General features: G+C 54.7%; 1 protein-coding gene across 4 annotated transcripts in view; it reads left to right on the top strand.

Annotated features, from left to right (window-relative positions):
• Positions 1 to 22,008, top strand: part of KCNT1 (potassium sodium-activated channel subfamily T member 1) — a 107,227-nt gene that overhangs the window by 20,659 nt on the left and 64,560 nt on the right. For all 4 annotated transcript variants that reach the window (XM_064290697.1, XM_064290699.1, XM_064290698.1 and 1 more), the window contains exon 2: positions 797 to 955. In XM_064290697.1, coding sequence (XP_064146767.1) covers positions 797 to 955 — 159 coding nt within the window. The remainder of the gene's footprint in view (positions 1 to 796; positions 956 to 22,008) is intronic.

The following is a 22,008-nucleotide window of genomic DNA, read 5'->3' as shown; positions in this document are numbered from 1 at the left end:
TAACTGGACTGCAGCTAGGACTCACTAACATGGGGATGGGGACAGAGGAGGGCAGGAGCCAGGAGACTGGCCCTTGGGCCTCAAAGGCTGCAGACTCCAGGGACCCTCTGGGTACCTGATCTGCCCACCCTGACTCAGGGGATAGGGACAGGGTGTCTGTGGCCCCTCTGTGGGCAGCTCTGGGCAGAGGAGTTCTCCCCTCCCCCACACCACCCCCTCCCCCGCAGGTTCTGACCTGACCAGAGCTGCTGGGCCCCAGGGAGGCAGGACAGGGCCTCTTCTTAAACCTTCAGCTACTGCACCTCCCCCTCCCCCTAAGTAGCCTGAGGTTCTGAAGGAGGGTCTTTGGGGTGGAGGTGGGGGTTCTGGATCCTGGAGGAAAGCTGACCAAGGAGCCTTGGCAAAGGCTGTGAGGGCCAGGAAGCCTTGCACTGACCCGCGGAGGAGTCGAGGGAAGGAGGAGGTGGGACCCGGCACGGTCGTGGGCTCCTGCCCTGGGCAGGCCATGAGAGCCCCCAGCCCTCAGGCTCCTCCCGCCCGGGAGCCGGTTTGGGGCGAGCCCGGCCCAGCACACCCCACCCGCCCCTCCCGGCCGACCCCGCCTCCAGGCCCCGCCCCGCCCCTCCCCCAGGTGCCGCCCCTCCCCTCCCCCGCCCCGCTGCTCGGTGGGGGCGCCCTGGCTCCGCTGCGCAGCGCGGGCCGGGCCGCCCGCCGGCCGGAGCCCGAGGTGCCGCGGGGGCCGAGCGCACCCCTGCTGGCCGCGGCTTGCTGACCGGGCCCTGGCGTGTGCCCACAGGCAGCCCGGCGCCGGGGACGGCTGCCGCGGGGACGGTGTGCTCTTGGACATCGCCAGCCTCAAGATGACCGACCTGGACTCCGAGGTGCTGCCCCTGCCGCCGCGGTATCGCTTCCGAGACCTGCTGCTGGGCGACCAGTCCTTCCAGAGCGACGACAGGTAGGCGGGGGGCGGCCAGGTCCTTGCCCACAGCCGGGCAGCAGGCTCCGCGCCGGCCGCTGTCCCCGGTGCTGAAGGCCGGTTCCGGCCCGGCGCGCGCCGGCGACCAAGAGCCCCTCAACTTTCCCGGCTTCTAGGAAACGGAAGAAGTTCAGAGGGGGCCTGGGGGACGGGATCCGGGGGCTTTGTGGTGGGGGCCTTCCCAGAGACCGATATGCGGCCCTGCACCCCGGTCCGCCCTCAGCGCCCCAAACCCTCAGCTCTGCTAATTTGGGGGAAGAGCTGGGGTGGACGCGCTCAGGCTGATGTCCTCCAGACGCATGCTGTGGTCCCCTATTAATTATTAATTGAGGGGTAGTGTCCTTCAGGCACATGCTGTGGTCACTCGTTCAGCGTGAAGAGGTTGCCTCGCCTCAAATTCTCCTGGGTAAAAAAATGGGCAGGGGTCCTTTGAACCTTGGAAGTCGTTAATGCAAGGGGACTGGCAGGCAGCTAGAAGAAATGTGGCTTCTTCCTGTGCCTTTTCCCCAAATAGCTGTCTGGGTAAACAGCCGGCACTTAGCTCCGTCAGCCTCCTGGGAGGCGCGCTCACGCCCGTCTGTGGGCGAGCTTTCCGGACTCTAGGACGCTAGAGCCTGCAGCCCGGGCCCGACGCTCTCCTTCCCTCCCTCGAGCTAGGGGCGGCTGCTGGCCTTTCCGTAGGCCTGGTCACCTCAGCCCCGAGCCCGGGGAGCGGATTTGCATTTTCCCCGACTGTGCAATTATTCACATTAGCACAAAAAGTCCACGTGGCTGGAAATTGTCAGGACTCACACTGAGCCCTCAGAGTGGCCCCTTGCTCAACTGCGGCTGAAAAACAAAAATGCTCCTTGGGAGCAGGGTCAGCGTTGAGGACTGTGTGTAAGGAGCTCCAGAGCTTATGGAAAATGGTTTTTAAAATCACCCTGCCTGCTGGAAATGGAGCGTTTTGCTCCACCTCACACAACATTCGGTGGCATTAACTGAGTCAGGGGAAGACAGAGCCCAAGTCCTCATCCTTTTAGAATCAAGGCATGTGAGTCCTGCTGGGAAGCCCTCTAAGGTCGACTTGCTGCTGTTTGTCTAAATGCCACAGCCATGAGTAAACCCACCTGAGCAAAAACGCCCAGGTCAAGAGTTCGTTCAACTCCCTGGCTGGGCAGGAGGGCAGGCTGGTGCTGGTTTGGTGCACAGGGCAGGGGGTTTCCCTGAGCCCACCCATGCCCTCCACATCTTCCCGTGTCAGCACCAGGCCTGGGTGCCTGCTCAGGTGGGACTTGGTTAATTCTCCAGAACAGCCTCAGCTGGAGCTTCTTCAGGCGCTGGCAGAAAGTGGTGCCTGTCTTCCCTGGGTGGTACCATCTCCCCCGGTGGTGCCTGGTCTCCAGACGACTGGACCAGGCCAGTGTGGTCGATGTAATTGTAATGCTATATCCGTTCATTTCCAGAGAGCAACGGGAAGACTTCGCCTTTGGCTAGAGTGGCCGTGGGTCTGCCCTGGGGAAGACTGCCCCGCCTCCCTGGGGACTGGGAGTTAGCTAGCGTTAATGCGGTGCTGTGACCTAACCCAAATCCAGTGCTGTCGAGTCGATTCCAACTCATAGCTAGGCCCTGGCTTATGCTTTTAAAATACACAAAACATAAAATTTGCCATTCATGACATTTAGTCCAGTCCATTCGCAATCCAACCGTCACCGTTGCCTAGCTCCAAAACTTCTCATCACCCCAAAAGAGGACCCTAGACCCTTTAAGCAGTCGCTCTCCACTCCCCCATCCCCTGGCAACCCCAGTCTATTTTCTGCTGGGCCCTGTTTGAGGGCCTGTCTCCTGTGTGAGCAGCCCAGCAGCCTCACAGGGCTGGAGGTGTCCAGTGTTTGGAGATGTGTGTGTCTGCTGTGTGTGTGTATCTGTGGGGGGGGGGGAGGAGACCTTGGTGGCCCCTGGCACTCGGCTGCCCTCCCCGTTGCCCTTCTGCAGTCGGAAATGAAGTGAAATGGGAGGAAAGAGCATGGAGGTCATGCCTCTCTCAGACACCTCGTGGGCCCTGAGAGACACCACGTGGGAAGACCCGGCCAGGCCATTTGGGAAAGGTGCCCCCCACCCTATACCTTACCTCAGAGCTTCCAGATGAGGTGGGCTGCTGGTTTGGGTATCTCCAGCATCTGCTCACCTAGAGGCTGGAGGGGGGACCGGGCAGGGTGCAAGGGGCTCTTCTGCCTTGACCCAGTGAGGCACATGGCTGGCTGTGCCCCAGAGGAAACGAGGGGCCAGTGAGGTGGGACTTCAAGACCCATGGGTACCACCTGTTCTCTGGCCAGCTCCCAGCTCCCTCCTTGCATCCATTCATCACAGGGACTTGAGGAGCCTTCCTGGAAAATTGTCTCTGGTCTGAGTATAGGAAAGAGGAGCCTGGGTTTGGGAAGCCCAGGACTGGGAGTGACCGGGGCTTTCTGTGCCAGCAGCAGCTTGGGAGGCCTGCCCGGCTCACTACCCACCGATGTGGTAAAGGGCAGCCACGGGGAGCCCTCACAATGTTCTCTGCTCTAGCCTCGCTTGCCTGGGAGAGTATGGCCGTGTCCTTCTCATGCCCCCCAGATTCTGGAAGACTCCTTCTGGCATACACACTGTTCCCTAGGCCTTGTTGGGGTGGCAGGAGACTGGGAGGCTGGGGCAGAACCTGCCCTGCTGGTGGGTCCTGAGATCCCCTGAGCCCCACCCTCCACACAGGACTCCCTGCCTGGCTCCCAGCCCAGACATCTCAAGCTGCAGGCCAGTGGGCCAGTGTGCCAAGGGAAGTGGTATCTGCCACGGGGCACCTAGGGTTAGGGAGAGGGGTAGGCTGTGTCTGCCCCTCCCTCCGCCCATGGACACACAGCCGGGGCTCAGCAGGGGCTCAGCAGAGGCAGCTCCAGCCCCTTTCGCCTGGCATGCCACCCAGGCTCCTGTGGCCCAGGATGCTTTCTCTCCTCCCAGTTGTCCCCACCCTGTCCTCCTCTCCAGCACCAGGGCAGGCTCTGTGGGAGAGGGTCATGCTTTACGAAGACTCTGGAGGCTGTTCTCCAAGGCCGAGGCCACTAGCAGTGAGTCACTGCAGCCTCGCCCACGTGGTCGATGGAAGTGGCTCCCAGAGCGGAGGGAGGCTGGCAGAGCTGGGAGAGGAGTGAAGGGGCTCCTGGGCGCCTCTCACCGCTGGCTATGGGCTGGCTCTGAGGGCTTCCGGGAGCAGGACTCTCAGCGGCAGTTCACCTCTGGTCCTCCCCCAGGCCTGGGACCCCTTGCCCACCCTGGGGCCTCTCACTGCCCCTCTGCCCCAGAGCCAGGCCCCAAGGAGCCCAGAGGAGCTCGGGAGGCCAAGGGCCCAGCCCCCACCTCCATGGTTGAGTTGTCCTGAAAACCTAAGTGGGTGCTAGGACCCTGGGGGAGACAGACTCGGGCTCTGAGTGGCCGCCTCAGGAACTGCAGACCTTGCCGTGAGGCCCCTGCTCCTGCAGAGGGGGATGGCACCCCTTAAAGGGGGGAAGCGGGCAAGAGACAGGAGATGTGAAAGGGCTTTGCAAATGGTGGGCGTGGCCAGAGCCTGGACCCAAACCCCGAGTTGCCATTCAATCAGTTCCAACCATGGCGACCCCCAAGTGTTGCAGAACTGTGCTCCATGGGGCTTTCTTGGCTGTAATTTTTACAAAGCAGCTCACCAGGCCTTTCTTCTGTGGCACCACTGGGGGCGTGCAAGCTGCCAAGCTTTAGTAGTGTAGTGTAAACTAGCTGCACCACCCAGGAGCTGTGGCCATGACAGGCATCCCTGTTAACCAGCGTCCTGGGGGAGCCTCAGTCCCCCGATCTGTGCCATCTAGCCGACTTTAGCCCTGCCTTCCGCTCCCCCCAGAGCTGGGTGGAATGGGGCTTGTACACTGAGATACGAGATGGGGAGAAAGGGGGAGGGGAGACTACCTCCCATAAGAGGTAGAATCACAGGGGAGACTTGGGATAGGAGAACCACAGGGAGGAGGTGACCTGGCAGTGAACCCCCTCCTGGATGCCCTGCCTGGGACCAGCTGCTTTCCACAGCTTCACATGCCAGCCCCCAGGGGTGGAGGTCAGCTCTTGCTCCAAGCACAGCCCCTCAGGGTTCCCAAAGTCACAGTTGGAGGTGTATCACAGGTCGGTGCACCCCCCACACCCCCCAGCATGTGAGGACAGGGCGGCGGGCTGTTGGGGGTGCTCATAGGACAGCCTGGTCTGGTGCTGGGGCTCTAGGCAGGGGGAGGAGGCAGGGCTGTGCCTGTGCAGGCCCCGGTTGGTGGGCCCAGTCCAGGGGCCCCTCCCCAGGTGTGCCGTGGAGCTGAATGCTGCCTTCCTGCAGGAAGGACACCCAGAGTCCAAGCCTTCTCCCGGTCAGAACATGGTCCAGAAGAGGCCCCGCTGGGCTGTGCCCCTTTGTCCTCTGACAGCCCAGAGTCGTGGCCTGGGTTTTTGGAGTTGAGCAACACCAAATATTTATTCACAAAACAAGTGGGGATGTGGGAAGGCAGGAAGGTGGGGAAGCAGCAGCCCTCTGCCTGGGCCAGATCCCTGCCTGCCCTACAGGGGGGACTGTTGACATCAGACAGGGCCCTGGGCTGCAGAGGCCAGCAGATGGGCTTCAGAGAGGCCTCAGGTTCCCTGCTGATCGCTCCACACCCGCTCCACACCCCTCCCGACTCTGCTGGCCCTGCCCCCTCCAGCTTGGGGAAAGGAGGTGGGGGCATGCAAAGCTCCCCAGAGCTCACCTCCATGCTAGAAAGGGGGAAGGCCAGGGCATGGGTCTCTAGGGAAGAGCCTCACCTTGGGGCCCGCTCACCTTAATTGCTGATAACCTAGCAATCACTGAGCTAGCTGCAAAGTGCTGCCCAGGGCCCACAGCCCACAGCCCAGAGCTGTGAGCCTGGTAGTTGGATGGAGAGAGGAGCTGGTGAGAATCGTCCCCTAGGGGGAAGAAATGCTGTTGGATGGCTTGAAAGTGCCTCCTTCCCCCTAGGGGAGCCCCAACCCAGCTCCTGCCTCCTTCTCATCAGGGTCCTAGAGCCTGTCTTCCACAATCATCCTGCCCCCAGCCCCCCACCATCTGGCCCTCCCCCACCCTCTACCGTTCCACCCCTATCCTCCACCATCCTTTCCCCGCCCTCTACCATCCTGCCCCCACCCTCCACCATCCTGCTCTCACCCCCACCATCCTGCCCTTCCTGTCTACACCATCCTGACTACACTCCTCCAGGGACCAGGCCTCCTAGCCCAGCCTGTACCTGCACCATGGGGTGGGGCAGGCAGTCTTCCTGGGAAGCTTTGCTGGGTTCTGCCACTCCGGGTCCCTGCCCACCCTGAGCCCCTACCACCGGCCCCCTCCAGGACCGTTGGCCAGTCCCAGGCTCCTTGACACAGGGCGGCCCCCAGACATCTGCCTGAAAGCCGAGCAGATTTGGGAGGGCCTCTTTCTAAGCTGTCCCCTCCTCATCCCCTGCCCCACTGGGGCCCAGCCCCTTGCATCCCCTCCCCATGTCAGCTGGACCGTGTTCCTTTTTTAATCCAAGGCAACAATGGTCATCACAAATGTGAATGAAGGTGTGAACATCAAGGGCAGCGGGACCCATCCCGAGAGTCACCTACCTGCCCTGCAGGATCACCTCCTCCTCTTCCAGCCTCCTCCTCCTCCTCCAGCTTCCACCTCCAGCCACTTCCTCCTTCAGCCTACCTCCTCCAGCCTGTCTCCTCCAGCCTCCTCCTCCAGCCTCTACCTCCAGCCTCTTCCTCCTCCAGCCACTTCTTCCTTCAGCCTCCCTCCTCCAGCCTCCACCTCCAGCTGCTTCCTCCTCCAACCTCCTCCTCCTCCAGCCTCCTCCTTCTCCAGCCTCCTTCTCCTCCAGCCTTCTTCTCTAGCCTCTTCCTCCTCCAGCCTCCCTCCTCCTTCAGTCTTCCTCCTTCTCTAGCCTCCTTCTCCAGCCTTCTCCTTCTCCAGCCTCCTTCTCTTCCAGCCTCCTTCTCTAGCCTCCTCCTCCTCCAAACTCCTCCTCAAGCCTCCTCCTCCTCCAGCCTCCCTCCTCCTTCAACCTCCTCCTCCTCCACCAGCCTCCTCCTCCTCCATCCTCTTCTAGCCTCCTCCTCATCCAGCCTCCTCCTTCTCCAGCCTCCTTCTCTGGCCTCCTTCTCTAGCCTCCTCCTCCTCCAGCCTCCCTCCTCCTTCAGCCTTCCTCCTTCTCTAGCCTCCTGCTCCAGCCTCTTCGTCCTCCAGCCTCTTCCTCCTCCAACCTCCTCCTCCAGCCTCCTCCTTCTCCGGCCTCCTTCTCTAGCTTCCTCCTCCTTCAAACTCCTCCTCCAGCCTCCTCCTCCTCCAGCCTTCCATCTCCAGCCTGCCTCCTCCAGCCTCCCTCCACGGAGACACTGGTTGTAGGCACCCTGCTCCCACGTGGAGGCTCCCTCAGCTGCTGAGCCGCTCTGTTCCATGGACACACATCGTACACCTCTGGCTAAATGGAGTGGGAGGCTATCTGGGAAGGGCTCTGTGCACTGATGTAGAAAGTGCTGGATGGATAAGTATGGGCGTGGCCCATGACGTGATGGACCCTGTGTTAAGGGACGGTCCCTTAAGTGGATGCCTGCTGAGGTAGAGGGGGTGGTCATGTTTTAGGGGCAGTGGAGGTTTGGCAAAGGTCCCAGGGTGGCACAAATGGTTTGCACTCAGCTGCTAAGTGAAAGGTTGGCAATTCAAACGCACCCAGCGGCACTACAGAAGTAAGACCTGGTGATCTGCTTCTTTAAAGGTTACAGCCAAAAACAACCCTCTCTGTGAGTGGCATTTACTTCAAGGCAATGTATTTGGCTTTTTAAAAAGAGGTTTGGGAAGGGAAGCAGGGGCGGGGAGGACAGGAGCACGGGGTTTTCAGTAGGTTCCCCTGCTAGGCCAGGGCTCCAGGAAGGGCGGGAGCACCCACCATCACTGAGGCCTGAGCCTCGTGGGCTGCTAGAGTCTGGGGTGGGAGCTGTCCCACCCAGGGCGGGTGCGGAGGTGAGGATGGTCTGGGTTTGGAGCAGGCAGAGTCCTCAGCCTCGGTGGCCACCTTCCCCAAGAGCTCTTCCGGAGAGTACTGCGGAGCTCAGGGAAACGCTGTAGCCGCACATCCCGAGGGAAGTTCTATTTAAATGCGCCCCAGGCGCTTCCTCTGACCGGCGCAGGCTGCCTTGCTAACAGACCGGACTGGCCGGACTGGCTGGGTGGTGATTCCGCAGGGGTACCCCGGGCCTCTGTCCTCCATTTGTCCACACCAGGACGCAGGACCCAGGCGAGCGTGGGGGTCACCTGCCATGTTTGGATCCATGCAGGACAGGGTGAGACGTGCTTCGGGAGACATGTCGCCTGGCTCCCAGGATTCCTTGGGTCTAAAGCCGAGCCCCTTTTCTCCCTGCACGCCAGCCCTCCCTATTGCAGGGCAAGGCTTCCCAGCTTGGGACCAAGCCCTGCTTAGGTTCTTGCTTCCTACTGACCAAGGATGACCAGGAGAGGCTCAGAGGTTCCACAAGAACAAAGGTTTATTAGGAAAAGGCTCGCAAGGGAGAGATGGAGAGGGGTTTCCACCTATGCTAGCCTCCAGTCTCTCCCAGAACAAAGGATTTCCTAGGCTTTATAAAAGTTTTTAGGCAGGAAAAAGGCATTATCTTTATTCATTAGATGGGTGGAGATTTCCAGGAGAAGGGGAGGGGTTATGAAAATCAAATGCGTGCACAGTTAGAATTCAAGATGGACTTCCTCGCAGAGGCTGCTGGAACTAAGGTGGAGGGATGTCAAACAGGACTTGTTCTGGGATGTTGTGCATGTGTGATGCCTCTGGATCTTGGTTCGAGTCCTGGCAAGGGGTCCCTGCTCATGTTTGTCTCATGTGGAAGGTCATTCATAGTCTATGTTGATCTTTACTGTGCACGCTCTGGACCTGGTGAGGCCTTGAAAAACAACTCGAGAGGCTTATCAGTAATTTATAGCTGGTCAAGCACACAGGGCCTTGAAATGTAGCCCCTTATCTTGTCTAAGCACCTAGTTCGTTAATCACAAGTAGGTCTTGGGTGCCAGCAGCAAAAACGATCCGGTGGTCGGCACTTAGGTGTAGATTCCAAGAACGTTGACTCCGAAGCGGTTTGATTCAGCCAGGCCGAACTCTTGCCCGTCTCACTCCCCGCCCAGCCACCTGGCTCTTCAGGCCCCGTGCCTGGGGTCTCCCAGGCTGCGCCTCCTGGCGTCCATCGTCACTTCCCAGGAAGCCCTCTGCCCTTGGCAGCTGCCGGGCCCAGACGCCGAGCCCCCTGGGTGGGTCCCCCAGTTGTCCTTGAGTCCTTGCTGACTTACGGTGCCTTCCTGTGTGTCAGAGCAGAGCTGTCAGGGTTTCCGTGGCCACAGTCTTCACAGAAGCCGGTCACTGGGTCTTTTTTCCGAGGCATCTCTGGGTGAACTTGAACTTCCAATCTTTTGGCTAGCAGCCAAACACGTTAGCTGTTTGCATCCCCAGGGACTCCTGCTGGGCCCGGACCCCTCCTAACTCTCCCTCACCCAGGCCCACCTGCCCCCAGGACACCTACAGCGCCTTGGCCCTGCCTGCTGACTCGGGCCTAGGATCCCTCGGGTCCCCTCACTCCAAGAATCAGTCCCCCGTCGTTAGGGTGAGTGGCCTGGCTCCCACATGCCATACCTGCAGGTTCTGGGGGAGCCCACTGACAGTGGAGGGGCCGTGGCATGTGGGTGCTGGGTGGTCCTGGGCCCCGGCATTGACTCGCTGCCTGTGGTCTCAGGGGCCCACTCTTTGCCCCTTGCAAGATGGAACTCAAGGCCCAGCTGATTTGAACAGGAGAGGCTGCTGTGGGCCTGGAAGTTTCCGGCCGATTCCATGTGCTTCAAGGTGTCCCGAGTGAGGAAGGGTGTTTGAGCCATTTTCTGGGTCAGGGCTGGGTCGTGTGCATGTCCCCCTCTTGGCTGTGGTGTGTGGGGTTGGGGGCCAGGTGTGGTTTGCTCCTGCTATCATCCGGGGTCCCAGCAGGGAGCAGGGGCCTGGAGAGAGAGGGGCCCTGTGTCAGGGTAGGGGAGGAGAGGGCAGGTGCCCCTCTGCTGTGGAGATTGTGACCCTGGGCCAGTCCACACCTTCCTCCCTGCCTGCTCCCCAGGTGTGGGTTCTAGGGCCCGGGTCACCCCTAGCTCTGGGAGGCCAGGACTGGCCAGGGGACAGTGAGTGGGTGGTGCGTAAAGGAACGAGAACACAGAGGGACATTTGCCAGTGACAGGGGCACATGTGAGAGACGGAGTATGGGACACCCCCCACAGTACAGGGCCCTCAGGTGAGAGAGCAGCTCCCCTGGGCCTGAATGTCCCCACTTGTAAACAGGGCCAGCTGCCCCAGGCCCCACCGGGGAGATGGAGGTGCATCAGCCAAGTGCAGGGATGTCTGGGTGTGACAGAGCCAGCCCAGGGGCTTTCGAACGTCTGTTGGCCCAACCCCACCCCTGAAGACAGAGAAACTGAGGCCCAGAAGGGGACCTGTTCGTGGTCACACAGATAATTGGGGGAACTTCTGAGGGACCTGGAAGGTGCCCTGGTGGTGTGGTGGTTAAAAGCTCAGCTGTTAACCAAAAGGTCAGCAGTTCAAATCCACCAGCCACTCCTTTGAAACCTTACAGGGCAGTTCTGCTCTGTCAGAATCCACTCGATTGCAATGGGTTTTCTGGGTCTGGAAACTACTCCACAACCCCAGCAGAGGGCCCAGGTTCAAGGGGGCAGCCCCTAGGGGCGGGGTCCAGGCTGTGCCCCCATCCCCTTCTCTGGTCATTAACGGCATGTCCAGGGTAGGGCTGTGGGGAGGCCCACGTGTGGCTGAAGCATGCAGAGTGGTCACTGTGGGGCTCAGGACTTTTGGCCAGGCTTGGGAGACAACATCTGCTGGCTTGGCTGGGCTGTTTTTCCGGGTGGTCCTGAGTCAGTGTGAAAAGAGCTCCAAACAGGAAACACAGATGTCTTGGTCATCTAGTGCTGCTAGAACAGAAATACCACAAGTGGATGGCTTTAACAAAGAGAAGTTTGTCCTCTCACAGCCTAGTCGGCTAGAAGTCTGAATTCAGGGCCCCGGCTCCAGGGTAAGGCTTTCTCTCTCTGTCGGCTCTGGAGGAAGGTCCTTGTCATCAATTTTCCCCTGGACTAGGAGCTTCTCAGTGCAGGGACCCCAGGTCCAAAGGATGCACACTCCTGCTCTTCATTCTTGGTGGTACGAAGTCCCATGTCTCTCTGCTCGCTTCTCTCTTTTATGTCTCAAAAGAGATTGGCTTAAGACATCTAATCTTGTAGATCTCATCAATATAAATTACATCACAGTGATAGGATTTACAACACATAGGGAAATCACATTGGGTAACAAAAGGGTAGACAATCATACAATACTGGAGATCGTGACCTAGCCAAGTTGACAGACATTTTGGGGGACATGATTAATCCATGACAACAGAGAGCGAAGCCCACTCACTGGCCACACCATGGGAGCCTGGGAGCTCCTTGCAGAGGAGGGCTTGGCCTCCAGGAACAATGCTGGGGAGGGGCACCGAGGCAGGGTGGACAGGCACAGCTCTGGGAACCCCTGTGTCCCTGCAGACCTGGATCCCTACAAGGTTAAGGGGTATAGCTCCAACGGTCACTTTCCACCAAGACCCCTGGGGTGGCCGCAGTGGGAGAAAGGCCTGCTCTGCACCTCCCCCAACAGTATCACTCACAGGGAGCCCCGAGTGCCCCTGAAGATGACTTCTGGGTCTGGGGTGGTGGGGACAGGCAGAGCCAAGAAGGGGTCTGGGTTGGGGTGGGGGCTCGGCCAAGGAGGTGGCTAGGGGAGACTGAGGGGGTGGACATGAGGCCCCCAGCCCCTCCTTGACTCTGTGATGGCCAGGGGCCACTGGCAGCCCCTCTCGTGGCAGAACCCTAGCCTCAGGGCCCGGGAGCCTTCCCTCATGTATCTCAGTCCCTTCACGGGACTGGAGGGAGGGCCTGTCACGGGATAGGAGTGCCTCCCAGGGTGGGAGCATCTGAGCCTGGGGCAGTCGTGAGGACAGAGGCTCTCTGCCCACAGCACCCAGGGTTCCCTTCGATGCCTGCTCGGCAGGACTTGACCTTGGACCCCAGGCCCATGGCTTGAGTGCCAGCTCTACTTCTTCACCCTGTCCTGGCCCCAGTGGCCACCTTGGGGCATCTCATGAGGAAAAAGTGGGGCACACTGGGAGGGTGAACCCCACCTCCAATGCCCACCTGTCCAACCCTTCAAATCCTGGCTAGTCTCGTGAAGGCCTCACTCTGGCCTGCAAACCTAGTTAGCTAATTAACGCACTGATTCTCTCCCTCCGCCTCCCTTCTGTCAACTTTTCTGTGTCCCTCAGGGGGCCCCTTCAGACTGATTAACCAGTGGGGGGGAGGGGGTGAACATCCCAGGATGTCACTGCTGTGCCCGATGGTGCCTGTAATGCCCTGGAGGAGGAGGTTGGCACCATGGCAGGGACAACACTCCATTGACAAAGAGGGTCCCAGGCTTCCCAGGCCTCGCCCTGTGGGATACAGAGTGCCCCCTTTGTGAAGCCCCGCACAGTCTTCCCATCCCTGCTACCAGGGGGCTCCAACCATGTTCTCCAGGCACCGTGGGGAAGAGGAATATTGAGATGAGAGATGATCCTGAATTACTGGATGGGCCCTGAGTGCACTCACACGTGTCCTGATAAGGGGGAGGGAGACACACACAGGGCCATGTGACCACAGAGGCAGAGATGGGAGCAACGAGTTCACAAGCCAGGGAGCACTGGAGCCAATGGGAGCTGAAAGAGACAGGGAACAGAGTCTGCCCCAGAGCCTCCAGATCAGAGCCCAGTCTGCCAACACCTTGATTTTGGCCTGGGGGGACCCTGAGCTCAGCTATGCCGGGACTTCTAACCTCCAGAGTGTGAGAGAGTAAATCTGGGTTGTTCTGTGCCACAAACTTGTTACATGGCCTAGGCGGTCACTACACAGGCTCTGGTCCCGTAGGCCAGTGTTGGCCAGTGTCTGCTGGCCTCTCCCTGGTTGGTCAGCTTGTTCCTCTCGGGACCTGGGAGCTGGGTCTAAAGGCCTGGTGGACAAAGGAAAATGTCTGGGTTGTCTCTCCAATGAGATGACAGCCAGCCCTTCCATGGTGATCACCTTCAGGCGAGCTATCACCAACCAGCATCCAGTTCCCCCCGACCAAGCATCAGTGGGTTTGAGCCCCATCGCACATCCTTGCCTGGCCTCCCTGGGGCCTTGGGGGCCGACTTCTTCTGTTCACCTCACCATTGTTAGCCATTCCTCCTGTAAGCAGGGCTTGCCTTCATCAATGGGAGCTAGCTGAGTACCCCAAAGTAAAATTTCTACTGAAAAAACAGGAAGATATGTTTATTCCTTTCTGTTTAATTACCAGTTTCCAGAGTAAGGCGGTATTTATTAGCCTCAAATGGTGACAAGTGGGGTGTTTTCTAGATTTCTCTTTCTGAGGACCATGCATTGCCCTGTGGAGTGTCATGGATTCACCATGTGTGGGAGACAGAACAATGGCCCCTACAGATGTCATCCTAACCCCAAGAACCTGTGAATGTTTACCTTACCTGGCAAAAGGGACATTGCAGATGTGACAAGTTAAGGGTCTTGAGGAGGGGAGGTTGTCCTGGATTACCCATGTGGGCCCAATGCCATCACAAGGGCCCTTATGAGAGGGGGGCAGGAGGGTCAGATCAGAGGAGACCTCAGAACGGAAGCAGAGGTTGGCGTGATGCATGGCCACGAACCAAGGAACGCAGGCGGCCTTTAGAGCCAGAAAAGACAAGGAGACAGTCTCCGCTGGAGCCTCCAGAAAGAACCAGCCCAGCCCACACCTTGATTTTAGACTTGTGTCTGATAGAACTGTGAAAAAATAAACCCGTGTTGTTCAAAGCCCATAAGTCTGTGATAGTTAGCAGCCACAGGACATGCGCTGACCACATTTCCGTCATTCCTTTCCTGATGCGCAGTGTCCCTACTCTGACTAGGGGGAGTCCTGGCCAGCTGGCCTCTGGATCCTTTGCATGACTCCCATCCCCCTTCACACCTTCCTTGTTTTCTAGGTTTTCCAGCTCTCCTACCGCCTCCCGTGCCCTAGAATCCATTGTTTCTCCGAGGAGCCCCATTCCTTTTAGTGGGGCTGCTAGGATCACAGTCGGCTCGGAGTGGGACTCCTTGTGGGACATCCCTGCTCTGAAGGGGGCACCGCTAACCCTCCTGATTCTCTCCCTCTCCTTCACCCCCCAGAATTTGCTAATTGTGTTGTTCTTTTTACTCTGTCGAGGTTTCGAATCATTACTACCTGTTCTTTAACCACGCTGTGCATAGTTTTAAAAATATTTTCTCTGATTTTAGGTGGACTTTCACCAACCCATTCACAGTGGCTTTTCCATTCCTGGATTATTGATTTTGGTATTTCTTTGATTTGATTGCATTTTACTTTTAAGGTTGTTTTTTTCCAAGGAGGGCATCTGGACTTGTGCCGTAATTTCTGAGTTGCTTTCCATTTGAGAACGTCCCCCTCGTGCCTCTAGACTTGAATGACATCTTGGCTGGGTATAACAGTCCTAGATCTCGTTTTCCTTTTCCATAAAACTCGGTAGGCAGGAGACATTGAATTCGCTTCAGAAAACCTGCAGCTGGTTTGCCTTCCTCTTCTAGGTGATTCACTTTTTCTGTCTTATATGCCTGAAGAATTCTTTCTTTATCCTTTAAACACAACAGATTAAGTAGAATACCTGGGCGTAGTCAATTCTGTATCTTGTGGTTAGGTGCTGTGGAGTCAGTTCTGACTCATAGTGACCCTGTGTACAACAGAACAAAATGCTGCCTGGTCCTGTGCCATCATGACAATCTTTGTTATGTTTGAGCCCATTATGGAGCCCCTGCGTCAATCCTTCTTGTTGAGGGTCTTCCTATTTTTCGCTGACCCTCTACTTTACCAATCATAATGTCCTTCTCAAGGGACTGATAACATGTCCAAAGTACATGAGACAAAGTCTCACCATCCTTGCTTCTAAGAAGCATTCTGGCTATATCTCTTCCAAGACAGATTTGTTCATTCTTATTGCAGTCCATGGTATATTCAATATTCTTTCGCCAACACTATAATTCAAAGGCATCAATTCTTCTTCGGTCTTCCTTATTCATTGTTTAGTTTCCGTGTGCATATGAGATAATTGAAAACACCATGGGTTGGGTCAGGTGTGCCTTAGTCCTGAAAGTGACATCCTTGCTTTTCAGCACCTTAAAGAGGTCTTTGGCAGCAGATTTCCCCAACACAATATGTCGTCTGATTTCTTGACTGCTGCTTCCATGGGTGTTGATTGTGAACGCAAGTAAAATGAAATCCATGACAACTTCAATATTTCCTCCTTTTATCATGATGTTGCTTATTGGCCCATTGTGAGGATTTTTGTTTTCTTTATGTTGAGGTGCAATCCATAGTGAAGGTTGTAGTCTTTGATTTTCATCAGTAGGTGCTTCAAGTCTGTTCGCTTTCAGCAAGCAAGGTTGTGTTATCTGCATATTGCAGGTTGTTAATGCATCTTCCTCCAACCCTGATGCTACATGCTTCTTCCTATAGTCCAGCTTCTCAGATTATTTGCTCAGCATACACATTGAGTAGGCATGGTGAAAGGATACAACTCTGGTGCACACCTTTCCTGACTTTAAATCACGCAGTACCCCATTTTTCTGTTCAAGGGACTGCTTCTTGGTCTATGTACAGGTTCCTCATGAGTACAATGAAGTGTTCTGGGATTCCCATTCTTCGCAGCATTATCCATAATTTGTTATGATCCACAGTCAAATGCTTTTGCATAATCAATAAAACACAGGTAAACATCTTTCTGGTATTCTCTGCTTTCAGCCAAGATCCTTCTGACAGCAGCAAAGATATCCCTCATTCCATGTCTTCTTCTGAATTGGCTCAAGCTTCTGGCATTTCCCTGTCAATGTACTGCTGCAACAACTTTTGAATGATCTTCAGCAAAATTTTACTTGCATGTGATATTAATGATATTGTTCGATAATCCGTGAATTCTGTTGGATCACCTCTCTTTGGAATGGGCACAAATATGGATCTCTTCCAGTTGGTTGGCCAGGAAGCTGTCTTTCAAATTTCTCGACATGGACGTGTGAGCACCTCCAGTGCAGCATCTGTTTGTCAAAACATCTCAGTTGGTATTCCATCAATCCCAGGAGCCTTGTTTTTCAGCAATGCCTTCAGTGCAGCTTGGACTTCTTCCTTCAGTATCATCAGTTCTTGATCACATACACTTGATCATATACACTGAAGTGACTAAACATTGACCAGTTCTTTTCGTACAGTGACTCTGTGTATCCTTCCATCTTATTTTGAAGCTTCCTGCATAGTTCAGTATTTTTCCTGTGGAATTCTTCAGTATTGCAACTCAAGGCTTGAATTTTTTCAGCTGTTTCAGCTTGAGAAATGCCAAGTGTATTCTTCCCTTTTGGTTTTCTAACTCCAGATCTTTGCACATATCATTATAATACTTTACTTAGTCTTCTCAAGCCGCCCTTTCAAAATCTTCTGTTCAGCTTTTACTTCATCATTTCTTCCTTTCACTTTAGCTACTCTACTCTTTAGCTAATCAAGAGCAAGTTTCAGAGTCTCTTCTGACATCCATTTTGTTTTTTTCTTTCTTTCCTGTCTTTCTAACGACCTTTTGCTTTCTTCATGTATGATGTCCATGGTGTTATTCCAGAACTCATCTGATCTTCAGTCATTAGTGTTCAATGCGTCAAATCTATTCTGAGATGATCTCTAAATTCAGGTGGAATATACTCAAAGTCGTATTTTGGCTCTCGTGGACTTGTTCTCCTTTTCTCCAGCCTCAACTTGAACTTGCATATGAGCAATTGATCGTTTATTCAACAGTCGGCCCTGGCCTTGTTCTGACTGATATTGAGCTTTTCCATTGTCTCTTTCCACAGATGTAGTTGATTTGATTCCTGTGTATTCCATCTGGTGAGGTCCATGTGTATAGTCGCGATTTATGTTGTTGAAAAAGGGTATTTGCTGTGAAGAAGTCATTGGTCTTGCAAAATTCTATCATGCAATCTCTGGTGTCATTTCTGTCACTAAGACCATTTTTCCAACTACCGATCCTTTGCCTTTGTTTCCAACTTTCACATTCCAAACATCAGTAATTATCAATTCATCTTGATTGCATGTTCCATCAATTTCAGGCTGCAGAAGTTGGTAAAAATCTTCAATTTCCTCATCTTTGTCATTAGTGGTTGGTGTATAAATTTGAATAATAGTCATGTTGACTGGTCTTCCTTATAGGCATATGGATACTATCCTATCACTGACAGCATTGTACTTCAGGATAGATCCTGAAATGTTTTTTTCGACAATGAATGCGACACCATTCCTCTTCAATTTGTCATTCCTGGCACAGTAGAGCATATGATTGTCCAATTCAAAACGACCAATACTAATCCATTTCAGCTCACTATGCATAGGATATCGATCTTTATACAGTCCACTTCATTTTTGATGACTTCCAATTTTCCTAGATTCTTACTTTGTACATTCCACAGTCCTATTATTACTGGATGTTTGCAGCTGTTTTTTCTCACTTTGAGTCGTGCCACATCAGCAAATGAAGGTTCCAAAAGCTTGACTCCATCCATGTCATTAAGGTTGACTCTTCTTTGAGGAGGCAGCTCTTCCCCAGTCGTATTTTGAGTGCTTTCCGACCTGAGGAGCTCATCTTCTGGCACTATCCCAGACAATGTTCCACTACAGTTCATAAGGTTTTCACTGCCCAATTTTTTCAGAAGTAGACCGCCAGGTCCTTCCTAATCTATATCTTACTTTCCTGAAACTAACTCTATGTGTAGTTCTTTCATCAGTCCATCATTATATTAAGAAGTACTTTTTCTGTGCTGCTGGATGGGACGTCTACTCAGACACAGAGATCCTTGGGGTGGGGCTTCCTCCACATCTCCAGCTCCTCTCCGGCTCCTTTGATCTCTGTCTTTGCCTTCGCCACGACTGTCAGCCAGTCTGCGGGACCAGTAATTGGATTTTCAGCCATGTTTCTCCTGGTTCTTGCTGTCTTGGGTTCATTTAATAATCACCATGATGATATTTGGGCTCTTGGTTTGTTTCCTGAGGTCTGCAGTCTCCCTTTTAGCTCAGTCTGTGTAGATAAATGGACTTATCTCGTCTTTGAGCTCTTGTTTTATTGAACCTTGTCTTTATTAAGTTGATTTAGTGCCCGAAGCCCTTTGGGCATTTGCCTTCTGTTCTGGGCTGTGATTTTTTGGCAGCTGGGGTCTTTGTCTTCTCAATGCCAAGTCCGTTGTTCTTTCTCTCTTTTTCTCCCTTTTTTCCCTTTCTTTCTCTCTTGTTCCTTTTTTTTTTTTCTTCCCCTTCTTGCTTTTTCCATGGCTTTCTTTTCTTTTGCTCCAACTTACTTATGTCCTTGCCTTAATCTGCTTAGCTCTGAGAGAATATTCGAGGGGTCTTGGCTTCACAGCCCATTTCAGAACTCCTTGTTCTGTCCACGTTTCTACGGCCGAAGAGCACAGGGCAGTGGCAAGCATCTGTCGGAGTCCTCGAGTTCTGCTTTCCTCTGAGATCCTGTGAAACTTCTACCCCAGTGTCCACACTACCTGGCTGGGGCACCGCGGGGCTTCATACTTGTCCACCCCAGGGGCAGCCTGGGAGCCCTGGCTTTGGTCCAAGTGTCAGCCCATGCCAGGAAACAGCAGCTCAGGACACCCACTGGTTCGCCCCTCTCCAGATGTGGGGCTTTGCTGAGGACCCCAGGATCCCGAAGAACAACCGTTGGCTTCAGAAGGGGGGAGCAGGGTGGGAGCAGCACTGCCTGGTCTGTGATACTGTCTAGGTCACTGTTCTGGGAAATTGTGAGTGGTTGTGCCCCATCCTTACTGGCCTGTGAGTTTCTCCTCCCACTTTCTGCTCCATTTTCTCATTTCCTTGGGCTTTGGGCCTGCCCAAGGCAGTGTCTCTTCCTTCGCACCTATGGGTGCCCTGCCTCTTTGTCCTCACCTTGCTCCAGGTGAGACTGAGAGAACCCCCATGGCCCTGGCCTAAGACCCACACCCGAGCTGGTGGCCCCTATGCTCACATCTCAGGAGCACTGGGCGAGGGTGTTCAACACTCATGTGTAACTGCCCATACTGGACTAGGACCAGCTCAGGTCCAGGTCCCTGCTCGGCTCAGAACTGTCTGAACAGAGAAATGGACATGGCTTTTAAGGCAAAGTGAAAGCATTTGTTTAGTTGGCCAAGTAAAGGAGTGTGCTGGGACTCCAGTCACCAAGGCAGCTCCCCAAAACTGGGCGGGGATCAGCCTTTATGAGGTCATTATAGTAAGCAGAATCAGGAAGTTATACACAGTCATGATTTTTGCTGATTATTCATTGTGGGGCAGGCTAGGAATTGGCATGGAAGCGACTGTCACCTTTCACTTCCGAAATGCACTCAGTTTCTACAGACGACATAAGTCTGGTGATTCTTCATTCCTTGACATGAGTTTTCTGATTTATCTGTACATGCCTGGTGGTCCGGTGTTGGTTTTTCTTGGAACTTGTTTATGACTTTCAGCTGTGGTCTAACCCTGAAGTTAAAACAGTAGAAAGAGTAGGGAAGTAGTTAGACATAGTCAGGCAGTTTTGATCTGAAGCCCGAATATAGCCTGCTTCTATGGTGAGGGCAGGAGTGCGCTTTAGCAACCACCTCACATGTGAGGCATCAGGCAGGCACTGTCAGCGGAGAACGTCCAAAACGGACTCATAAGCCACCTCCACCCCCCACCTTCTCCTTCCCATCCTAGGGTGTTCCCCCTCACCCATTCCCTCCCCCTTGGTTGGCCCCCCATCCAGCCTTTCAGGAGTCTGGTCAGCTCACTGTCCTCCCCCTCCCTGTCCACACCACCGTCTGGGCACCAGGACCTCCAAAGCCGCCGCGCCTCTCTGCTGCTCCCCATAGCCCACCTTCTGTACCTCGGCCTGAGCCACCCTGCAGTCCCATGGATAAGGCAGGGCGGGGCCCCACATCAAGCCCTTTAAGCCCCCTGTTCTAGTGACAGTGAAGCCTCTATGCTCCCTGTGGATGCATCAGCCTTGTCTGCCTGCTGCCCTGGTCTCTCACCTGCAGAGGCCTCCTCCCTGCTCCTGGAGCACAAGTCTCCCCCTCCCCACCCCCCCCGTGCCCACCCCTCACTCCTGGGCAGGTTCTTCTCCTCTTCAGGGCACCCCTGAGAGCTGACCAGGCCATGCCTGACCCCCACATCACTGCCTCACAGCACCCCATCCTTTCCTGTGTTATAACAAGTACAAGAATGCTCCTTAGAAGCGGGGATGGTGAGACTACATACCACATACTTTGGACATGTTATCAGGAGGGATCAATCCCCAGAGAAGGACTTCACGCTTGGTAAAGTAGAAAAAGAGGAAGACCCTCAAGAGATGGATTGACACAGTGGCTGCAACAATGGGCTCAAGCATAACAACGATTGTGAGGGTGGTGGGAGACCAGGCAGTGTTTCTCTTGTCCATAGGGTCGCTATGAGTCTGGACCAACTTGATGGCACCGAACAACAACAACATATAGATTGTTTGCTTGCTTGTTCCTTCGCCTCTTCTCCTCACAGGCCTGGGAGACCCAAACCAAACCCATTGCCATCGAGTCAATTCTAACTCAGCGAGCCTATAGAACAGCGTAGAATTGTCCCGTATGGTTTCCAAGGATCACCTGGTGGATTCGAACTGCCGACCTACGCTGCCTACACTACCAGGGTTTCGTGGGCAACCCAGGGGTACACAATCATACATGCTGGTGGGCGGGGCAGCCAGGCTCAGGGTTGCCAGTCCCAAGTGTCAGCCTGCCAGACACACCCCACAGTGGCTACAGAGACCGGGGAACTCGGAAGCCTTGGGCGGGGCCCCTGCTCAGGACTGAGGGGGCTGTCCTCCCCTGAAGAGGGAAACACAGCTGCTTTACTTCTAGGACAAAAGTGGATGGTTGTTTTTAAAATGAACCCAACCTTACATAAATCATGCTGCCTGAAGTCAGAATTCTACCCTCCCCCACACCCGACCCCAGCTTTTAGCACCGCTGGCAGTTGGCTGTTTGTTCCCTGGGAATATCGGCCCGTACATACCTATACTCTGAGTTATTCAGTTTCTTTTTAATTTTATTGTGGTAAAATATATGCAACAAAACATTTAGCATTTCGACCGTGTTTTACTGTACAACTTTGTGACGTTCATTACATTCACTGTGTTGTGCTACCATCACCCTCAGAAACTCAGCACCCCTTCAACAGCGACTCCCCGTTCCCCCCCCAGCCACCCCTGGGAACCACTAAGGAACTTGGGGGTCTATGCATTTGCTGATTCTAGATACCTCAGGTAAGTGGGATCATAGAGTATTTGTCCTCTTGCGTCTGACTGAGCTCACTCGGCGTGATGTTTCTCGGTGGGTATCAGAACTTCGTTTCTCTTAGGCTGAATGATAGTCCACGTGTGGAGGACCTCGTTCCGCTCACCCATTCGTTAGTTGAGGGCCACCTGGGTTGTTTCACCTTTTGGGTCATAATGAGTAACGCTGCAGTGAACACTGGTGTGCAAGCGCCTGTTTGGGTCCCAGCTCTCACGTCTCCTGGTATCTACCCAGGACTGAAATTGCTGGGCCACGGGGTGATTCCACCTTTAACTTTCGGAGGAACTGCCACACTGGTTCCCACAGCGGCTGCACTATTTTACGTTTCCATCAGCAGTGAGTGAGGGTTCCAGTTTTCCCACATCCTTCCCAATACTTTTGTTAATTTCCGGTAGTAGTCACCTTAGTGGGTGTGAAAGAGAGGAAGACCCTTAACAAGGTGGACTGACACAGTGGCTGCAATGATGGGCTCAAGCAACAATTGTGCGGATGGCGCAGGACCGACTAG

The sequence above is a fragment of the Loxodonta africana genome, chromosome 9 (assembly GCF_030014295.1).
Source record: "Loxodonta africana isolate mLoxAfr1 chromosome 9, mLoxAfr1.hap2, whole genome shotgun sequence".
Taxonomy (NCBI): domain Eukaryota; kingdom Metazoa; phylum Chordata; class Mammalia; order Proboscidea; family Elephantidae; genus Loxodonta; species Loxodonta africana.
Note: the sequence above shows the minus strand (reverse complement) of the source record. Positions and strands in the feature narration are given on the sequence as shown.